This window comes from Musa acuminata, chromosome BXJ2-11 (assembly GCF_036884655.1).
Source record: "Musa acuminata AAA Group cultivar baxijiao chromosome BXJ2-11, Cavendish_Baxijiao_AAA, whole genome shotgun sequence".
Lineage (NCBI taxonomy): Eukaryota > Viridiplantae > Streptophyta > Magnoliopsida > Zingiberales > Musaceae > Musa > Musa acuminata.
Window position 1 is genome coordinate 990,169 of NC_088348.1, and position 18,108 is coordinate 1,008,276.

Below are 18,108 nucleotides of genomic sequence, written 5' to 3' on the forward strand. Positions count from 1 at the left end.
TTGAAATGCAATACATTGATTGGCATAATTATTTCGAGTCCAAGTTTGAGCATAATTGTAGATCAAAATATCTATGTATCGTAAGAATTAAACGAAGAAGATAGAATATAGAAATTATAAAAGAAGCAATATTCCTCGAGATATTCTCCATATTTATAAGCGTTAGGAGGGAGGATTTTCTTTAACAAAGCAGCGAGATTTTCTCGAGAGATGTTTGCATATATACATTTAGGTATATGTCTTATAAACATTGTTTAATTTATGTCATTTAAAGATATGGTACAATTGGTGTTAACATAGCTTCTAAATGCACACTAGTCCAACTATAATTAATGTCAAAAAATATAGAAATTGATATAAAAACATTTGGATCTGAATTTGCATGTATAAAAATGTATATTTAAAAGTGTTAAGCTTAGAAAGATTAATGCATGTAATATTATCTCTAAATATAATCACTTACTGTGATACCAATGCACACTCTCATGGCATAAAAATTAAGAAAAAAATGTGCATGCAAGATGGATCAGTTGCTGCCAATTGCCGAGTAGTAGCCAAATGAGTGTTTTCATATGAAACATGCTCCAAAAGCCCACAAGAAATGCATGCCATTATCTTTAGGCATATTAAACTTCGGTGCTATAAAATAATAAAAAATAAAAATATACGCTTTCGGCAAATTCTTCAAAAGCTTGCTATACTTGTGTGATAACATTAGTCCAAACTGTTCACTATGCATCTTTGTGAGGGAAATAAACATAGAAAAAGAAAATAGCTGAACATGATAAATTAGTGCAACATGCAGTCCATTTAATACGGTAAGTAAATTTTGCTTGTGCTCATGTTTGCTGTTCCTTATGTAAAATTGCTCGTGTATAACAATATATATAAATTAATCCAACCATCAATAAGAAAATTAATTGGTACATGATGATGAATTTAATGGGATATAAAAAATAATAAACTTTTATATATGAACAAATATTAGCAAGTCACACAGCGAAATTAAATGGAATCATAATCAAATATAATATCAAGATTTACGTAAAAAATCTTTCCTGTGTGAAGAATAAAAATCAAGAGGCATTTAAGAGATAATCTACTATAAAAATAATGAATATACAAATCTTAATTTTTTGTCCAAAATTCTAGTGACAATCATAAGAGAATAACTGTGATTGATTACATCACTATGTACAATATCTAAATTCTCCCTCAAGTAATCATAGTAAGAATCTACTGTACATATGATCTAACATGATACGATAACACTACTAATGATTGAGAACAATTTCTCTGCGTTGTCCTTGTTTTCTTCCTTTTTTTTTCTTATTTTTCTGTCTTTTTCTCCTCCTTGAATCAAATTGCTGATGTAATTTTTCTCTTTTTTCCCCCTTATTGCTGTTGTTTTCCTCCCTAAAAATTATAACTACCATATCATCCTAATTTGAATCTAAGGTTAGATTAAAGGGGGTGAGTTGTGGGCTACTAAAGCAGCTAAACTTGATGGGCTGTCAGCCAACAGGACTTAGCCTTGTTGAGCTTGAGATCGTGGGCTACTGTTCCATTCGTCCTCGTTCTTTAGATCACCATGAAAGGTGTCTTTAGGTGAAGCAATTTAAATTATACTACTATTCTTTAGTTCATCTTTATTTTTATGAACATTTACGATAGTTACCATGAGGATTTGGACGACCATCAACAAAGAGAGAGAGAGAGAGAGAGAGAGAGAATAAAAGAACAGGAGGATAAACCAGCAAAATCCAACATGATTGAGATGAAAGGATATGCTAGAAAGAAACGATGGGATGGGCTTGAAGAGGGAGAGAGAACAGCTCAAGCTCAAGCTCATTCCAGGATGTCTCCAGGGCAATACATATATATATATATATATATATATATATGTTGGAGTGCCCTACCTCTATCTCCAGCTGCTGACAACCCAAGGCAAGCAATGGCGAGCAGACGTGCAACCTAATAATGCGTTTCCAATCTTTAAACTCTTCATGATTTGCTTATTGCTTTTATTTCTCCAAATAATTTCTAATTAAATATCAAATAACCTATGAGCCAAAAGCAAGAAATAAACATTAAAATAATGTGAGAAATATATATATATATATATATATATATATATATATATATATATATATATCATTGAGTTAACAGAATTACGCTCAACGATTAAAATTTTAAATTTACTGTATATTAAAACAATTTATCAATATAAAAATTGACAAAAAATTAAAAAGGAGAGGCACAGTGATTAAAGAAAAACAACTCAACATTTAGGGCTATTCATTATTGTTCGTTCCAATAATGTTTCTTCTATAATGTCTACTAGTGTTTCCTCGAGAAATGGCTTCGACAGCGCTTTGGGACCCACATTTGGACCAACTGACGTCCGCCAACTGTATATTGCATGTGCTGATATTTTCAGAATAAAGTAAATCTTTGGATACCGACATGCTGATTTGGGAGTTGACCAGAAGGTGTATACTGCGTCAGGCGTGTCTCCCTCTCCCTCCGCCTGCCGGGAGATGCAATGGAGCGATCCCAAGGGTAAGCAACCACGAGAAAGAGCTGCTTGCCGAGCCCAAAGAAGAGGACACCCTTAAGAGACCTCTCCCACTCCCTGCATCCATGCATTCCTTCGCCTGCCTGTCTAACCTTCCACCTCCTCACTCTGCTACTGCGTCACTTCCTTCATAAAAGGAGGAGGAGGAGGAGAAAAGATGGTCGTCGGGAGAAGGTTCCGCCGGTCAGAATCCTTCCCGGCTCTCAAGGCCGCCGCTAAAAGCGCTTTCCACTCCCGATGCATCAGTCTCCCCTCCCGCTCCCACCCCTTCGCCGCCCACCTCGCCGACGACCTCCACTCTCTCCGCTCTTGGCCCCTCTCACCCTCCTCCTCCACCTCCTCCGACGCGGTCCACTGGATCTGTAATGGCCTTGCCCGCCTCCACCTCCTGCTCGCCAGCCTCTCGGACGTCCTCCAGCTCCCCCAGGCGCAAGAACCCCTCCGGCGAGGCCACCGCCGCTCCCCCGCCCTTGCCGACGCGCACGGATCCTTCCGCTCCGCCACCCTCGCCCTCAAGCAAGACCTTGCAGCCGCACAGGTCGCAGTCCGCCGTCGCGACGAGCGGCGCCTCGCGTGCTGTCTCCGCGCCCAGCGCCGCGCTCGGAAGGAGCTGGCCGAGCTCGCGGCGGCCGCTCGGGAAGTCAAGAAGAGGCCGCAGCCCGGTTCCGCCACCTGGGCGGCAGCCGACGCAGAGGAGGCGGAGGTGGCGAGGGTCATAGGGGAGGTGGTCGTCGTGGCCGCGGAGGCGTCGGCGGCGGTGTTCCTCGGCGTCGTCGAGATGGCCGCGGCGGCATCGTCAGCGGCTGCGGCGATGGCCCCGTCTCGGTTCGCATGGGCCAACGCGGTGCTCAGGTGGAGGACGAGAGCGACGTCGAAGCCGCCGAACAAGAAAGCGTCGCCTGAGGAGAAGAAAGAGGAGGTGGCAGCAGGGGAAGAGGAGGAGGAGAAGTGGAGGAGAACGACGCTGGAGAGGCTTGGGAAAGCGGAGGAAGGCGTCCCGTCTTTGGAGAGCGCCGGCGAGCTGGTCTTCAAGTCGCTGGTCAACGTCAGGGTCACCCTCCTCAACGTTTTGACTCCCGCCCTCTGAGACATTTCTTTTCGGAGAAAAATAAGCAGCAAAAAAAAAGGGAACGTAAAACAATAATATCCTTGTAAAAATAATATTTGAAATGATAAAAAAAAGACCTTATTTTTAGTTTTATGTATTGAACCAGCAAAAATGTCACATTGATTGACTGATATGTTACGGTGATGATGATGATGATGATGTTTGTGTTCCAAGGGTTAATGTCTCGTAAAACTTCCTTTAATCCAAATCGATTTTAGGAGAAGGAAGAGAACAACTAACTTGGATTGGTCGTTTGATCCAATCCTAGTTTGGATCACGTCTGAGCCATGAGATAAAAAACAAAGTGAGAGACAATAAAAAACAAATCATACGATGATATAAGGGGATCTAATCCAATAATTATTATTTGTTGCATGATAGTCGCAAAGCTTCTATCACATTGGGCGCAAAGTTAATATCCAACCTAAGTAAATCACTTGTTTGTCCTCAAATCATCAAGTATACATAAGCATATATAAGATAATATAAATGCATCAACAAATAGGTAGACAAATTGATTATTTATCATGTATCAAACTCGTATATATGAAAATATATTTATAGATAAATTATTATATGTTAGTAAAAACTCATATATACGAAAATGTATTCATAAATAAATTATTGTATCCAACATGTGAGATAGAATTGAATGATGGCTTCACATCATAATGTGCCGGTAGCTCTTTTCACATTTCACATGTAATTTTTTTTCTAGAATTACTTGTCGTATCGATCAACAAAAGGTCAGAAGTGCATAATTTATTTTTGATTCAATTTCATAAACAAACTTCTTATATGATCAATAATATTAAGAAGGATAATTCGGGAATACTTTTGGTATTCAAGATCTTAATTTTTATATAATGCCCTAAAATATCCCACATGTGAGGATCAAGATCTGGTTGATTGGATTCAACATACATAACTTGATCATGATATAATTCTACGAGTAGATCATCTACAAATTAGATTATATATTTACTTCCATTTAATATCATAAATTAACATAATTGGTTGTCAATTAATTGCTAGATTTAATTCGATTGCATTAGAATGTTCTTAATATTTTTAGTCTTGCAAAGTAGAGTTGTTGCATTAGGATCATGTTCTAAAGTTAGCTTGTTGGACTCTCTACGACTAAGTGTTTGCGCATTTGGTCGTCTCATTTGCACCACTTGGTTGGGTGGACATTGCTTCACTAACTCAACAAAATAAGCCAATGGTTGGGTGGACACTGCTTCAATAACACCGCCCGTTAGAGGATCAAAACAGTAGCTTTAAGCTAGCTTGAGCTATGGTACCACTAGACCCAGGAGGTGATATGTACTGCTTGAGTTGATCGACAAACACAAACAGTCGACGCTACCGAAGGTGGTACTGCTTAGGGCGATAGTGGTATTGTCTAGAATTCAAAATTTATAATGGTGATACCGTCCAAAAGTTTGATATTATGACATCAAAAGTTATGACGGTAGTACCGCTAGGTATTAGCGGTAGTACTGCCCGTACCCTAAAATTTTTACTCTATTTTAAAGCATTTTGAGGTTTATAAATACTCTAATAAGACTTGCTTGATGGAACATCAAATTCTAAATTTGTGAAAGGTTATAGCTATCTCTTTGAGCATCGTTTGAGTCTGTTTCTCTTTCTTAAGTTTAGAGGTGATTTTAAGTTGTAAGTGATGAGAGATCTTGTAAAAGAGTTAACGTGAAGATTATCTCTTAAGCTTATTAAAAGGAGAATAACTATAACAAGGGTAGTTAATTTTCATCAATCAGAAGAAAGATCGATAATAAAAGTCTGACAACCTCGAGGAAAGAGGAATCGGGAGTGAACATAAGTCGGAAAGATCGAACCACTATAAATCGATTTGTATTCCTTCTCTTACTTTTAATTTGTTGTTGCTTACTCATTTACTTTACTCATAACGTTTAATCATATTTTTGGTCAATCGTGTTTTCGATTTGGATTTATCGATCGAACTTTAAAGTCAGATAAAAAATTTCTATAACACTAATTTATTCCCTCATCTTAGTGTCGTTATGATCGTAACAAGAGGGTCATGATATATTTATAAGATGAATGTCATATATTTCCAGTGACTATAATCTATTTAAGAGTCCAAATCTAATTAACTTAGCTTGATTTACAATCTTAATCTAATTAGGAATTTCATTAAATTTTCATCATTTTTAATCAAAATATATTCCTAACCTAATTAGGAGGAATAACATATTTAAGTCAAATTATCAAATTATCCTTTTATTAATTTTATCCTAAATTTAATTATGAAATTTCTAAACTAATCATAGGTAAAAATACTAGTATAACAGCTTTTAACACCTCAATATTCTTCCTTTGATAGATAGAAAGTGTTATGGATGGCCTCAACCAACCATATTCTTAACATATACAAACTTTCCTAAATTTCTTTAGCAAGATTAAAAACTTATCATTCTAATTCCAATTCGATAAGAGAGAAAAGAGAGACGCGAGACTTCGTCGGAGGACATAAACAAAGTTGTCTACAACTTTCATATAAACAAACTGTTTTGCAAAGATAAAACTTTAACTTAGTATAATTTGATTATTTTTGTCTTATATGGTGATTTCATCTCCTTTATGGACTAAGATCATCCTCCTTGTAATAATCATAATCATGGTTGGTTTATTGTTGTTATAGTAACGTTTGAAATATAATGACCATATGATGCTTTCATTTGAATTCTCCACATTTTGTGACTCTCATTGTTGAGACAAAAAACGTAGAAGCCAATTATAATTTCTTTACCATTATATTATTCTCTTTACCATTATAATTTCTTCATATTTCAGTATCATAAACATCGATCTACTTACAGAATTAGATATTATAGCTGTCATATTTAGGGGTCAAGTATCTATCAAGGATTCATGCACCTTCTTTTTATGATATGATCTCATTCCATATAATCTTCTATTGCACCTTTTCACGTTGCCTTTTTCTTATTATTTATTCTCACAACGGTCTCATGCATGGGTTGGTCTGCCCAACCATTCCTATACCTCCGAAATCTCTACCTTCCTTCCTTCCTTCCCCTCTCCCCATCTCTCTCTCTCTCTCTCTCTCTCTCTCTTATCAAACAAATCATATAGAAATAAATATTCTGTGTGTGTTTCCTCGTCCTTGTCAAGCTAACTGTCGTGTGTTGGTGGAAGAAGACCGACTGTGTTGGTAGTAATGGTATCTGTTGAAGAGTCCAAGTGATAGATAGTATATGGGTTGCTCGGAGTCGAAGGTGGAGAAGCAGGAGGCCGTGGCGCTATGCCGCGCCCGGACTGACCTCCTGGAGGCCGCCATTCACCACCGAGCCGCCCTCGCCGACGCCCACGCCGCCTACTCTGACTCCCTCCTCTCCGTCTCCGCCGCCCTCCACCGCCTCCTCGTTCTCCTCCTCCCCCCTTCCTACTCCTCCTCCCCCGCCTCCCCTGTTCTCCCACCCCCCGTCTGCCGCAAGCCCGAGCCTTGCCCCCCGCCTTCGCTGGTGTCCTCCGGCCGCCACTCGCACCAGGACTCCCGCGTCAGCTTCCTTCCGGCCGACTCCTGCTACAATGGCGACGACGGTACCCCGTTCTACTCCTGCGGCTCTTCTCCTGTCGACCACCTCGACCACCGCAAAACGGTTCCCAGCCAACGCGGCTTCGGCAGCATCCACTACGCCCGCAGCCGACCTCCGCCGCCCTCCGTCGTCTTTGAGCGGCCACCGCAGAGCTACCAGACCGTCCAAGTTGGCTCCTTTGAGCCTTACGCCGATTTCCCTGGATATTACGGCTCTCTGGGTGGATCCTTTGGCCCGCCGGCGATGCCGCCGCCTAGGACGATGGCGTCATCGGCATTAGGCAAGTCTTACTCCTCGAGGGCAACGCCGCCGCCCCCTTCGCCCCCGAGAACCTCCACCTGGGACTTGTTGAACCTTTTCGAGACTGACAATAACTCCTATTATCGTCATACCCCTAGCCCGAACTACCAAAAGTTGAGGGATGAGGAAGGGATCCCCGACCTCGAAGAGGAAGATCAGCAGGTAAGAATGGAGGCGTACAGAGAGTACGTCGAGGAAGGCTCAAAGAATGACCATTCAAGGCCACCGGCTTCTGAGGTTGCCGATAAGAATGTGGTGGCTGACGAGGTTCAGAAACGACGGGACGAACAGCGGAATGTGGCATCTCCGAAGAAGTTTCTGAGAGATTCGGCGGTTGCTCGTGCAATTAAGACCCAGTTTGAAAGGTTATCCCAGTGCGCCAGAGAGCTTTCCGAATTGCTAGAGATAAGGGATCACCATTACCACCCTGCGCATTCTCTGTACGAAGGTAAAACTAAAAAGATCATCTGTTTAACACCGCAGTGAAATCTATGCTAATTTTATATTCTTATGAAAATATCGGTTTCGTCGAGGATGATGGATGCGATGACTGACTAAATCCAGTTCTGAATTTTTTTCCAACTTTACAGATGATAAGGCAATGGGTTATAGAAGTCTTGCTTCCACATTACGGACTCTGTACAATTGGGAGAGGAAGCTATACCATGAAGTGAGGGTATGCTTCTGCATCTTTCAAAGTGCATTTTACTTCTTCCTTCTCTTGCTTTCAGTTCTTATTTTGATTGGGAATTCTTTGAAACTGGGTTGATTTAAAATGATGGTTGTACTTGGTGATCTATAATGCTCCAATCTTTTAAAGGAACGGGAAGATCCAAGGAATGAATTTTTTTTCTTTTTGCCTGTGAAACTATGTGGTAATCCCATCCCTTATTGTCGGCGATTTTTTGGTGGAGTTAAGAACAAATGAGGCGTCAATAGAGAATTAACTTAAAGATAATAGCGTCGTAGGCAAGTTGCAGCATCTGAACCTTTGCAAATATTAGATTTTATAAGGCCTAGAAAAGGGTGTTTCCTTTTCTAAGCAAGGTTATATTCTTTATTTTTGGTGTGTCTCTTATGAACAATGGCATTTACTGTTGATATAGGCATAGATCCTGCAAATGACAAATTTTTAGAATTGAGATAGAGGCATGTATAATAAATTTTGATTATAAAGTTTGATTGATAAATCCATATCGAAAACACGATTAATCAAAAATACGAATAAGGGTTACGAGTAAAGTAAATAAGTAAGCAATAATAAATCAAAAGTAAGAGAAGGAATGCAAATCGATTTATATTGGTTTGGTCTTTTCTACCTATGTCCACTCTTGATTCCTCTTCCCTCAAGACTACTAGTTTTCACTACCGATATTCTTTCCAACGGATAAAGATTAACTATCCCTGTTATAGCTTTTCTTTTTCTAATAGGCTTAGGAGATAACCTTCACAATTACTCTTTTATAAGATCTTTCACCTCCTATAACTTAGAATCACCTCTAAATTTAAGAAGGAAGAGACTCAAACAATACTCAAAAAGAGAGTTTATAATACTTTTGTGCTCATTAATAGGTGCACCATCAACCAAGGTTGAGTAGGGTATTTATAGACTTCAATAATAGAACCAAAAATTTAAATATCTAAAATTTTGAGATACTAGCAATACTACTACTAGCACCAGGCGATATTACTATTGTAATGAGGCCGTGAATCATGGCTTTGGTGGTACTATCATCGGCCTATGTAGTACTATCGTCACTCTGGATGGTACTATCGTCAACATAGGTGTACTACCATTGGAAACGTCGAGAAAGCACAAACAGAGCTTTTCGACTGACTCAAGTAATACTACCGCTTGGGTCTAGTGGTACCACTATCCAAGCCTAATTTAGGTGACTAATTTGGCCTTCTAATAGACCCAATTTAACGCTAGTGCAAGCCGAACGGGTTCCTTGAAAAGTTGGTATAATTTTGACCCACTACCAACTCAATTTGACTCAGATAGATCTCGATCAAGGCTTTAATAATCCAATCACATATCCCACATAATTATGAAGCTTTCTCCATGTTGTACGCCATTCTGGCATGTTGTCCAAACCTTCGGTACATCACCCTTTCCTTCAGCATATGACTCGATCTATCGGCATGTCGATTTTCCCACGATATCCAATCTTTTGGCGCAATACTTGATCCTTCCAACACGATGCCATGATCGAAGTCTAATCTTCGGCACGTCGACTAATCCTCTAGCTCGATGTCCAATTTTCGACATGATACTTTCCCGTCATAATGTTCGATTCTCCTATTTCGATAATTTGCCCTTTAATAGTTCGATTCCATGATCGAAGTATTTTCTGTGTTGCTTATCTAAAAATTATATTAGTTCATAAACTCATCAATTAATTTCACCATCAAAATCTAAGATTCAACACTATCAAGAAACTATGAACAACTGTTATTTCAATGATACCAAACCTACATCCAAGACGCTCAATCTGTAACCGAGTATACTGATGAGTTCTTATGCCTTTCATATAGATGTAATTTATCAGAGTCAGAAGACCAACAAACAACAAAATAATCAATGCACTAAAATTTACAATTAAAGATAGAATATCTTTAATATGATATGGACAGTAGATAAAGCACACAATATGGCATTAAAGGCTAAAATATTGTTAACTCAACCTCTAATTGTTACTCGGCAATTCTCTATTCTGATAACATGACCTGCTCTTAACAAAGACAAGCAAGTTGTGATTGAGCCAATACAACCTATAAATCAAGATACAAATATCGAAGGAGCAACAAGACAAGTTAAGCATATCGTGATGACCACAAACAATCTATATGCTCGACCATGGTTGGGAAATGTCCTAAATGTGAGGAGCTTGGTCATCGTTCTAACAAGTGTCGTGCTTGTAAGACTATCAATATAGCAGATCATAAAGATGACTTTGAAGAAGAAGGAGATGCCCAAGATGATCGATTGATGATATTGATAATATTAAAATAGCAAAGGAAGAAGGGGAATACATCGCATGTGTTGTAAAAAGATTATTACTCATCCTAGGACAAGAAGATCCATCTTAACGTAAGAAAATCTTTTATTCTTGATGTAGCGTTAATAATAAAGTCTATGCATTGATCATAGACAATAGTAGCCATGACAACATTATATCCAAATCACTAGTGAGGCACTTAAAATTATAGTGGAAGTTCATCCAACACCATATAATCTAGAGTGGATTAAAGAAGGCCCTACTGTCACAGTAACTGAAATCTGTAGAGTTCTTATCTCAATTGGAAAAAGCTATATGGAGGAAGTTATATGTGTGGTAGTTGATATGGATGTGTGTCATGTGCTACTTGAAAGGTCATGGGAGTATGATGTGAATGTAACTTACATTGGAAGAAAAAATATCAATGTATTCTAGTAGAATGGGAAGGAGATTACCATTCTACTAACTAACAAAAAGAGAGATGAATCCAACAATTCTAAAGTGGAGGGGAAGTCTGTCTTATCTATTTTCAACTCTGAGTAGAAATTCATTACCAGATATAAAGAAACAAGAGTCATCTATGCTCCTATTGTGAAGGGAGAAAAGCCACCAGAAGTAAAGATTCAAAATGAACTAAAATCAATATCGAAAGAATTCAAAGAGATCATATCTAAAGAATTACCAGATGGACTTCCACCCATGAGAGATATTCAACACCAAATTGATTTGGCTCCAGGAGCAAGTTTATCAAATTTACCTCGCTACTGAATGAACCCAAAAGAGAATGAGATACTAAGGGAGAAGATAGATGAGCTGATACGGAAGGGATATATTCGAGAAAGTACGAGCCCATGTACAGGCTTTGTTGACACTTAAAAAAGATGAAAGCTAAAGGATGTGCATAGATAGCCGAGCCAACAACAAAATCACAGTTAGGTATCGCTTTCCCATACCTCGACTAGAAGATATATTGGATCAACTATAAGGCTTCAAGATATTCTCAAAGATTGATCTTCGTAGCAAATATTATCAAATTTTTATAAGGCCTAGAGACGAATGGAAGACTGCATTCAAGACAAAAGAAGGCTTATATGCATGGTGATGCCATTTGGGTTGTCCAATACATCGAGTATATTCATGAAGCTTACGAATCAAGTATTTAAATGATTTTATTGAAAAATTTGTAATAGACTACTTTGATGAAATTCTAATCTACAATCGTAGTAGGGAAAAACATATGGACCATTGTTGTATGCTATGGTACAAGCTTTACGGAATTAGGAATGTTACTTGATCCCATGTGAGTTTATAGTATATTCAGACCACGAAGCCTTAAAGTATTTTAAGAACCAATAGCACTTAAATAAGATGCATGCAAGACAGACTTCCTACGTAGAGCAATTTACCTATGTAATCAAACACAAGTCAGGTACTACCAATCGTGTTGTTGATGCTTTGAGTAGAAGATCAACTTTAGTAGTTTTTTGAAGTAATGAAGCTGTAGGGTTTGAATGCATGAAGGATCTGTAAAGGTCTCCTCTAAGCTTATGAAATCATATAAATAAGGCTTAAAAGTAATATAAATAAATACCTCCTCTAGGCTTATGAAATCATCAAAAAAAATATATCTTTAAGTATTGTAAAGATCTTCTTTGCTGTAAGGAGTTGATTTCTCGCGTCCTCCCTTATAAGGCCAGTTTACTAAAATTTTTTCTAGTAGTATTTTCTTAATTTTGTTTCCACTTTACATCACTCCATGTATTATATGAAGGTTTTAATATTTTTGATGAGTTATTAGCATATGACTTTGATGGCTAATGTGTACATGCAAGCTATTTACCGTATGACAGTAATTTAAAATGTTAGATAATGTGCTTAAGTAACGGATAGACTTAAAAATGTTCTAAAACAAGTTCCCAATGTCGTGGTTGACAAACTAATTTGGATGCCTTTTTCATCGTATCTTACATTATATGCCATGATGTCTATATTCGACTAATAAAGCTTCTGGTTTTATATCTGGCACTTGGTACTTTACAGAAGATCCAAAATCTTATAGGAATACTGGTCAGCATATAGGCAGTCAAGCTATCAGTCAATATTCTGCTAATTTTTCTATTATAACTTAAGTTCCAGTCATTCATTCTGATAGAATATGTATTTTTTTAAAAATTAAATAATTTTTGCTTTAATTGATGGCATGTCAACATTTTGCATGTAACAGTAATTCATCCTCTTTCTTTGGTTGGTCAAGTGAATATTCTCATCATTTTCTTGATTACTACCAGTCATGTTGTGTTGTCTTGGTGTTATCTCTGTTCTGAAAATTTCTCCTAATATTTCTGCATCTGGTCTTTCAGTTGATAGAACTTTGTATGCTGATTTAAGTTTGCATTGAGTTGTCACTGAGAATTTCCTATCTTGTGTTTCAGGCTGAGGAAAAAATGCGCCTGCAACTTAATAAGAGCCATAAGGAGTTGACAAACCTTGTCAAAAGTGGTGGCAACCCTCACAAGATTGATTCCACCGAAAAATTGATTAATAATTTTTCTACAAAAATAGGAATAGCCATTCAGGTGGTCGAGTCAATTTCAGGAAAGATAAATAAACTGAGGAATGAAGAATTGTGGCCACAGATAACTGAACTTATTCTAAGGTATGGTAGTCTTCATTATACTTTGTGCATCTGTCAGCAGTACATTCATGTAATTATTCAACTAGGTACATGAATACCAGTATCTATATTTCCACAAACATCTTGGTTGTGCAAGTCTGATTGCATAACTACATTATCCGTCTGATATAAGCTCGATTTTTGTTTGAAAGTCTGATTGCATAACTCTTTCTGATTTTTAACTTCACAGAATATTTAATATAATATATGCGATTTTTGACACTCATTATCTACTTTATCCATAGATACTTTTTAGGCTAAAATTTTAAGAATCTAGTTCAACTGTTTTCTTTACTGTCCTTTTCCATGTTTGGTTAGGGTGAAACTTGTAATTCACAGATGTTTTACCTCTAGATAGGAGATGCTATTGTGCTTGTGATTAGTCCATGTTTGACAATGTAGTGCCCACAAAAGAATTTCCGCAATGAAGTTCACTAATATAGCCTGGTTATAGTTCAACTTATCTTTGAAGTTGATGGTATTGTTATTACCAGCTAGAGTTTTGTTAGAGAATTCCACATATCACAAATGATGATATTTATTTTGAGGCTCTAGAGTTTTGTTAGAGAATTTCTTCAGGTTTACTTTCCACTTCAGTGGGAGTGGAACAGTTTTCTCTTCCTTATCGAATGGTTATATTGTCATTTAGGCAAATAGCAAATCTTCTTTTTTTTCATGGCTTTTTTTCATAGAGCATTAATTCCTCATGTGTAATTTTTGTAATTTGTGATGACAGTTAAGGAAAAGGATTTATGATGCACAAATTACATTTTTGCATGCATTTAATTTATTATTAACATTTGATATCAAGTATGGTGTAATCATCATTTGCTGGGAATGAAATTTTTTTAAGAAAAAAAAAGCAGCATGTAAGGCCTATCTTTCTTTTATGTTTATGGTACTTTGAAATTTTATTATTTCTTAAGAGGAAAAAATAATTTTTTGGCAGGTTAATAAGGATGTGGAATGTTATGCTTGAGTGCCATCATATGCAGTGTCTTGCCATATCAGAAGCTAAAAGATCAGATCTAGATATCTCTAGTGGAAAGCTCAGCGATGATCATGCTGATGAAACGATGCAGTTGGAAATGGAGATACTTAAATGGATCAGCAACTTTTCTGCCTGGGTTAATGCTCAGAGGAACTATGTCAAAGCCTTAAATGGATGGCTTCTACTTTATCTTCATCATGAGCCTGAAGAAACAGCGGACGGGGTCACTCCCTATTCTCCCAGAAGGATCGGTGCTCCACTTGTTTTCATCGTCGGTAACTGCTGGTCACAGGCTATGGACTGGAATTCCGAGAGGGAGGTGCTTGACGCAATGCAGGCTTCAGCTGCTGCGATACACGACCTGTGGGAGCAGCAAAACATTGAACCGAATGAACGGACGATAGCAATTAGAGATAGGGACACATGGCTTAGAGCTCTAAAACAGAAGTCCAAAAATATTCACAGGGAAATCGATTCTCTAAAAAAGAAGCTGGCAATCGTGCCTGGCCATTCTGGTCTCCCCGTTTATCAATGGCCATTTAAAGGCCATACAGCAAGATTAAGCAGTGTGCAGCTCAGCTTGGAAATGATCTTTGAGGCCATGAAAGACTTCTCAGCTAGTTCGGTGAAAGCTTATGGGGAACTACTCCAGCATTGTGGAGAACAGAGGATTGCTAGAGAGAATGTAAAAGCTCCCTTTGACTCTCGATGTCTTCCAGCAACTTGCATGGAGGACATAATTGGCCAAAAGGTGTTCACCACATTTGGGTTTGATTAATTGCTGAGTGTTTCAGCAATCGTATCGACACTGCTGACTGTTGTTTGCTGTTGAGAAGTTCCATGACAGCTTTGTGCCATGCTCCTCTTGTATTACCTATAGGCCAGTGAATCAGAAGGAAAATTCGTTTCAATGTGGAATGGAGTAAAGCAGAAGCACAAAGGTCTCTCCCTCTGGCTCCGCGTACTCTTCTTGTTCAGCGGCTGAAATGTGTCTGTCAGTAGAAGCTGTTCTCCATTCGATATGATGTATATGTGCCTATGATTACTGCACTGCAGCGATTAGCTTGGACTAATTAGTACTATCAAGAGGCGATTTTGGACATAAGCATCCTGTTCGCTTTGTAGATGGAATTATCTGAACATAATATATCTGGGCACAAGACAATAGCTGATGTTCCTGTAGATCATCACATAGAGCAACCTACATATGTACATGTGAAAAAAGAAAACAGAAATCTTTTGCTTGAGTGTCGGAAACAACAAGAAGCTCTTGCTGAAATATGAAAAATGCTGTTTAAATTTCTATTGCAAGAAGATTTTACAAAAGGTTATTTCCAGTGAAATATAGTTTCGAGTTTTGTATGATGAATTGCTGTTGTTCTTCTGATAATCTTAAACAAATGTTGCATGAAAGAAAAATTTCTTCATTTAGATGTTATGTTCAGATTCTTAACTTGGTGAATTCATGTCAGTGATGGCTCCAACCCCATCTGTTAAAAGGCTAACCACTGCATTGAGAAGCTGATGGTAGTGGTGGACATGACATTATTCTACCAGTTAAAAGCGGATCAAGGGCAGAAGAACACTATAGTGTAAGCTGCTGTTTTACTGCATCTGCTCTCTCTGATACTGTCGATAGCTTCCTCTAACAACATCACAGGAGCCACAACATGCAGGTGGAGATCACTAGCTACATTAATAATGATGCTGATCCCAAGGCCTTATCTTGAGAAGAAGTAGAGACGATATTTCATCTTATCAAATACAAGTCTCAATTTTGGATAAAACACTCGAACTATCACGTTCTATAGATCAGTCGGGAAGGATTGATGTATCAAATCAATCAGCCATGGAGGTTCACGGCTCATGGCTCAGTTAGAAGTGAAGGATGTTGGCATATGGAGACCACTGGTCCAGCCATGGGCTGCGCAACTGTGCCAAGAAGGGGTCCTGCATCCACTCCATGCCGGACATCGGAACCTGAAGCTCCGGAAGGTTCACCGGCCGGATAACCTCCTGCTTCATCTCCTTCACATCGCAGTCCATTGGAGCCGATGAACTCTGGTGGTTCTCTTGATCGGAGTTGGATGCGCTGTCGGCGGGCATGGAAATGTAGCCTTGCGATGCCTTGGCATCCTCTTCCTTGGCGGCCCTCTGCTCCAACTCCTTCAGCGACGTTGCCTTCCTGTACACCTTGCACAAGACGACGTCCTCCTACATGTGAAGGCAGGCGTATCATCAGGTTAGCAGGTGCAGATCGCAACGCATCGAGTACGTGGATGGGATGCTATTGTTACCTTGAGCGGCATGGCGGAGGAGGCGGAATTCGCCTCCGGCAGCCGGTACTCGTTCATGACCCAGTCGGTCTTGGTCCCCCGCGGGGCGCGGCCCCGGTAGAACACCAGCGTCTTCTTCACCCCGATGACCCGCCCCGGCTCTGCCGCCTTCCGTATCTGCCGGTCGGACCCCGTCGCTTTCCAGAACCCCCTCTCCGTCGTCCGGTTCGGCCGCCCGCCGCTGCCGCTCTTCCGGTCCCTCGGCACGAAGAAGTACCACTCTCGCTCCCCTATCTTGGCCAGCCCTGAAACCAATCAACACAACAGCGCTCAGTCCACCGGCGGACGTTGCTCAGCTCACAGCAGGTAGAAGGCAGCACCAACCTGGGAGTTCCCATGGATCATGGCGGTAGATGTTGAGACTGCCGATCACATCAAAGTGAAGCTTCTGGCCAAGAACAACTCGTCTGAGATAGAAATCCAAGAGCTCCTCCTCCGTCGGATAGAACCGGAAACCCGGTAGATCGAGCTGGGATCCTCTTCTCTCCATTCCTCGTTCTTGTTCGTCTCCTCTCCTTGCTGTGCCCCATGGCAGAGAATGGAAGTCGAAGTGCTTATATAGAGAGGGGATACAGGCATCACCTGGGGTCCACACGCTCAAGTAAATACTCTTACAAGTCATCGATGACCATTAGAAGCATTACCCATTCTCGATGAGCAAAGAAATTGACTCTTATTTCTCCTCTTCAACCAAAGGAGAAGTGATTCCATAGGCTGTTGACTTGGGAGAAGACTCGAGTGCTTCTTGGATCAGAGAGGAGGGTGTGCATGACGGTGAAGGATGGAGGGAGGAGGGTTTCATGGAAGTTGCAGCAGCTGTTGCCTAAGCAGCAGCAGCAGCAGCCAACCATGGGGTTGATGAGATTCTGAGAACAGATAACAATGTGAGATACAGAGACTGCGAAAGAGCAGTAATTTACGAAGAAATTTGCAGGAAACATTGATCACAGAGGAACATCTACATCTTGCTTAATCTTTCCGATGACGGAACGAAATTTGCAGAAAGTCCGGCATTTAAGCGGCATCAAAAGAACGTGACTATTCTTTTTCTCTTGTCAAGATGCTCAACACATTTGACGTTTCAACAGTTCTTAGCCAAATGATTCATGGCACATAGCCAGAAACCAACTCAGGCTCCAAATTCTCACAGCACGACTTCCAACCCACCCACCCCAAGTCTTCGCAGTCGTCACTGTCATCCCCGCGAGAACGACCCCTCCCAACAAGACTTTGTCAATGACCCCATGCACAATCCACATGACAGACCATCTTGCAGGAGGGATGGAACTTGACCTTGTCAATGTTCATATTAGTATTATATCTCAACTAGCTTGGTTTCATGTCTCTGATTCGCATGAAATGGATGAAATAAGTCAAGATTTAATGAAGACGATCTCCGCGTTTGTGCCTCTAATGCATTCCAACTTGTCTTTTCCCCTCGTTTTCCAGTGAGGTGGTGGGGACCGGAACATCGGAAGTCAAGAGCAAAGACTTGTCACAGTATATGGTGGACCGAC

General features: G+C 39.7%; 3 protein-coding genes across 3 annotated transcripts; 2 read left to right on the top strand and 1 right to left on the bottom strand.

The window, feature by feature from the left end:
- Window positions 1-2,735: 2,735 nt before the first annotated feature.
- On the top strand, window positions 2,736-3,665 carry LOC135626263 (uncharacterized). The gene has a single exon (XM_065131451.1). It carries the CDS (start codon window positions 2,736-2,738, stop codon window positions 3,663-3,665), a length of 930 nt encoding a protein of 309 aa, XP_064987523.1.
- Window positions 3,666-6,946: 3,281 nt separating this feature from the next.
- Window positions 6,947-15,033, top strand: LOC103970828 (protein ALTERED PHOSPHATE STARVATION RESPONSE 1-like). Its single transcript, XM_009384756.2, has 4 exons — window positions 6,947-8,036; window positions 8,179-8,264; window positions 13,023-13,246; window positions 14,214-15,033. Exons 1-4 carry the CDS (start codon window positions 6,947-6,949, stop codon window positions 15,031-15,033), a joined length of 2,220 nt encoding a protein of 739 aa, XP_009383031.2.
- Window positions 15,034-15,828: 795 nt separating this feature from the next.
- Window positions 15,829-17,130, bottom strand: LOC135627413 (NAC domain-containing protein 22-like). Its single transcript, XM_065133509.1, has 3 exons — window positions 16,916-17,130; window positions 16,553-16,836; window positions 15,829-16,469 (listed from the first exon to the last, which is right to left on the bottom strand). The coding sequence occupies exons 1-3, from the start codon at window positions 17,079-17,081 to the stop codon at window positions 16,131-16,133; spliced, it is 789 nt and encodes a 262-aa protein (XP_064989581.1). The 5' UTR covers window positions 17,082-17,130; the 3' UTR covers window positions 15,829-16,130.
- Between the last annotated feature and the right edge of the window lie 978 nt (window positions 17,131-18,108).

Excerpts from the sequence above, each read along its gene's own strand:
- LOC135626263 (XM_065131451.1), top strand. The coding sequence starts at position 2,736 with ATGGTCGTCGGGAGAAGGTTCCGCCGGTCAGAATCCTTCCCGGCTCTC.
- LOC103970828 (XM_009384756.2), top strand. The coding sequence starts at position 6,947 with ATGGGTTGCTCGGAGTCGAAGGTGGAGAAGCAGGAGGCCGTGGCGCTA. Across the intron at positions 8,037-8,178 it reads TGCGCATTCTCTGTACGAAG|ATGATAAGGCAATGGGTTAT; the intron begins GTAAAACTAAAA and ends CCAACTTTACAG. Across the intron at positions 8,265-13,022 it reads AGCTATACCATGAAGTGAGG|GCTGAGGAAAAAATGCGCCT; the intron begins GTATGCTTCTGC and ends CTTGTGTTTCAG.
- LOC135627413 (XM_065133509.1), bottom strand. The coding sequence starts at position 17,081 with ATGGAGAGAAGAGGATCCCAGCTCGATCTACCGGGTTTCCGGTTCTAT. Across the intron at positions 16,837-16,915 it reads TGATCCATGGGAACTCCCAG|GGCTGGCCAAGATAGGGGAG; the intron begins GTTGGTGCTGCC and ends GATTGGTTTCAG. Across the intron at positions 16,470-16,552 it reads CCTCCGCCATGCCGCTCAAG|GAGGACGTCGTCTTGTGCAA; the intron begins GTAACAATAGCA and ends CTTCACATGTAG.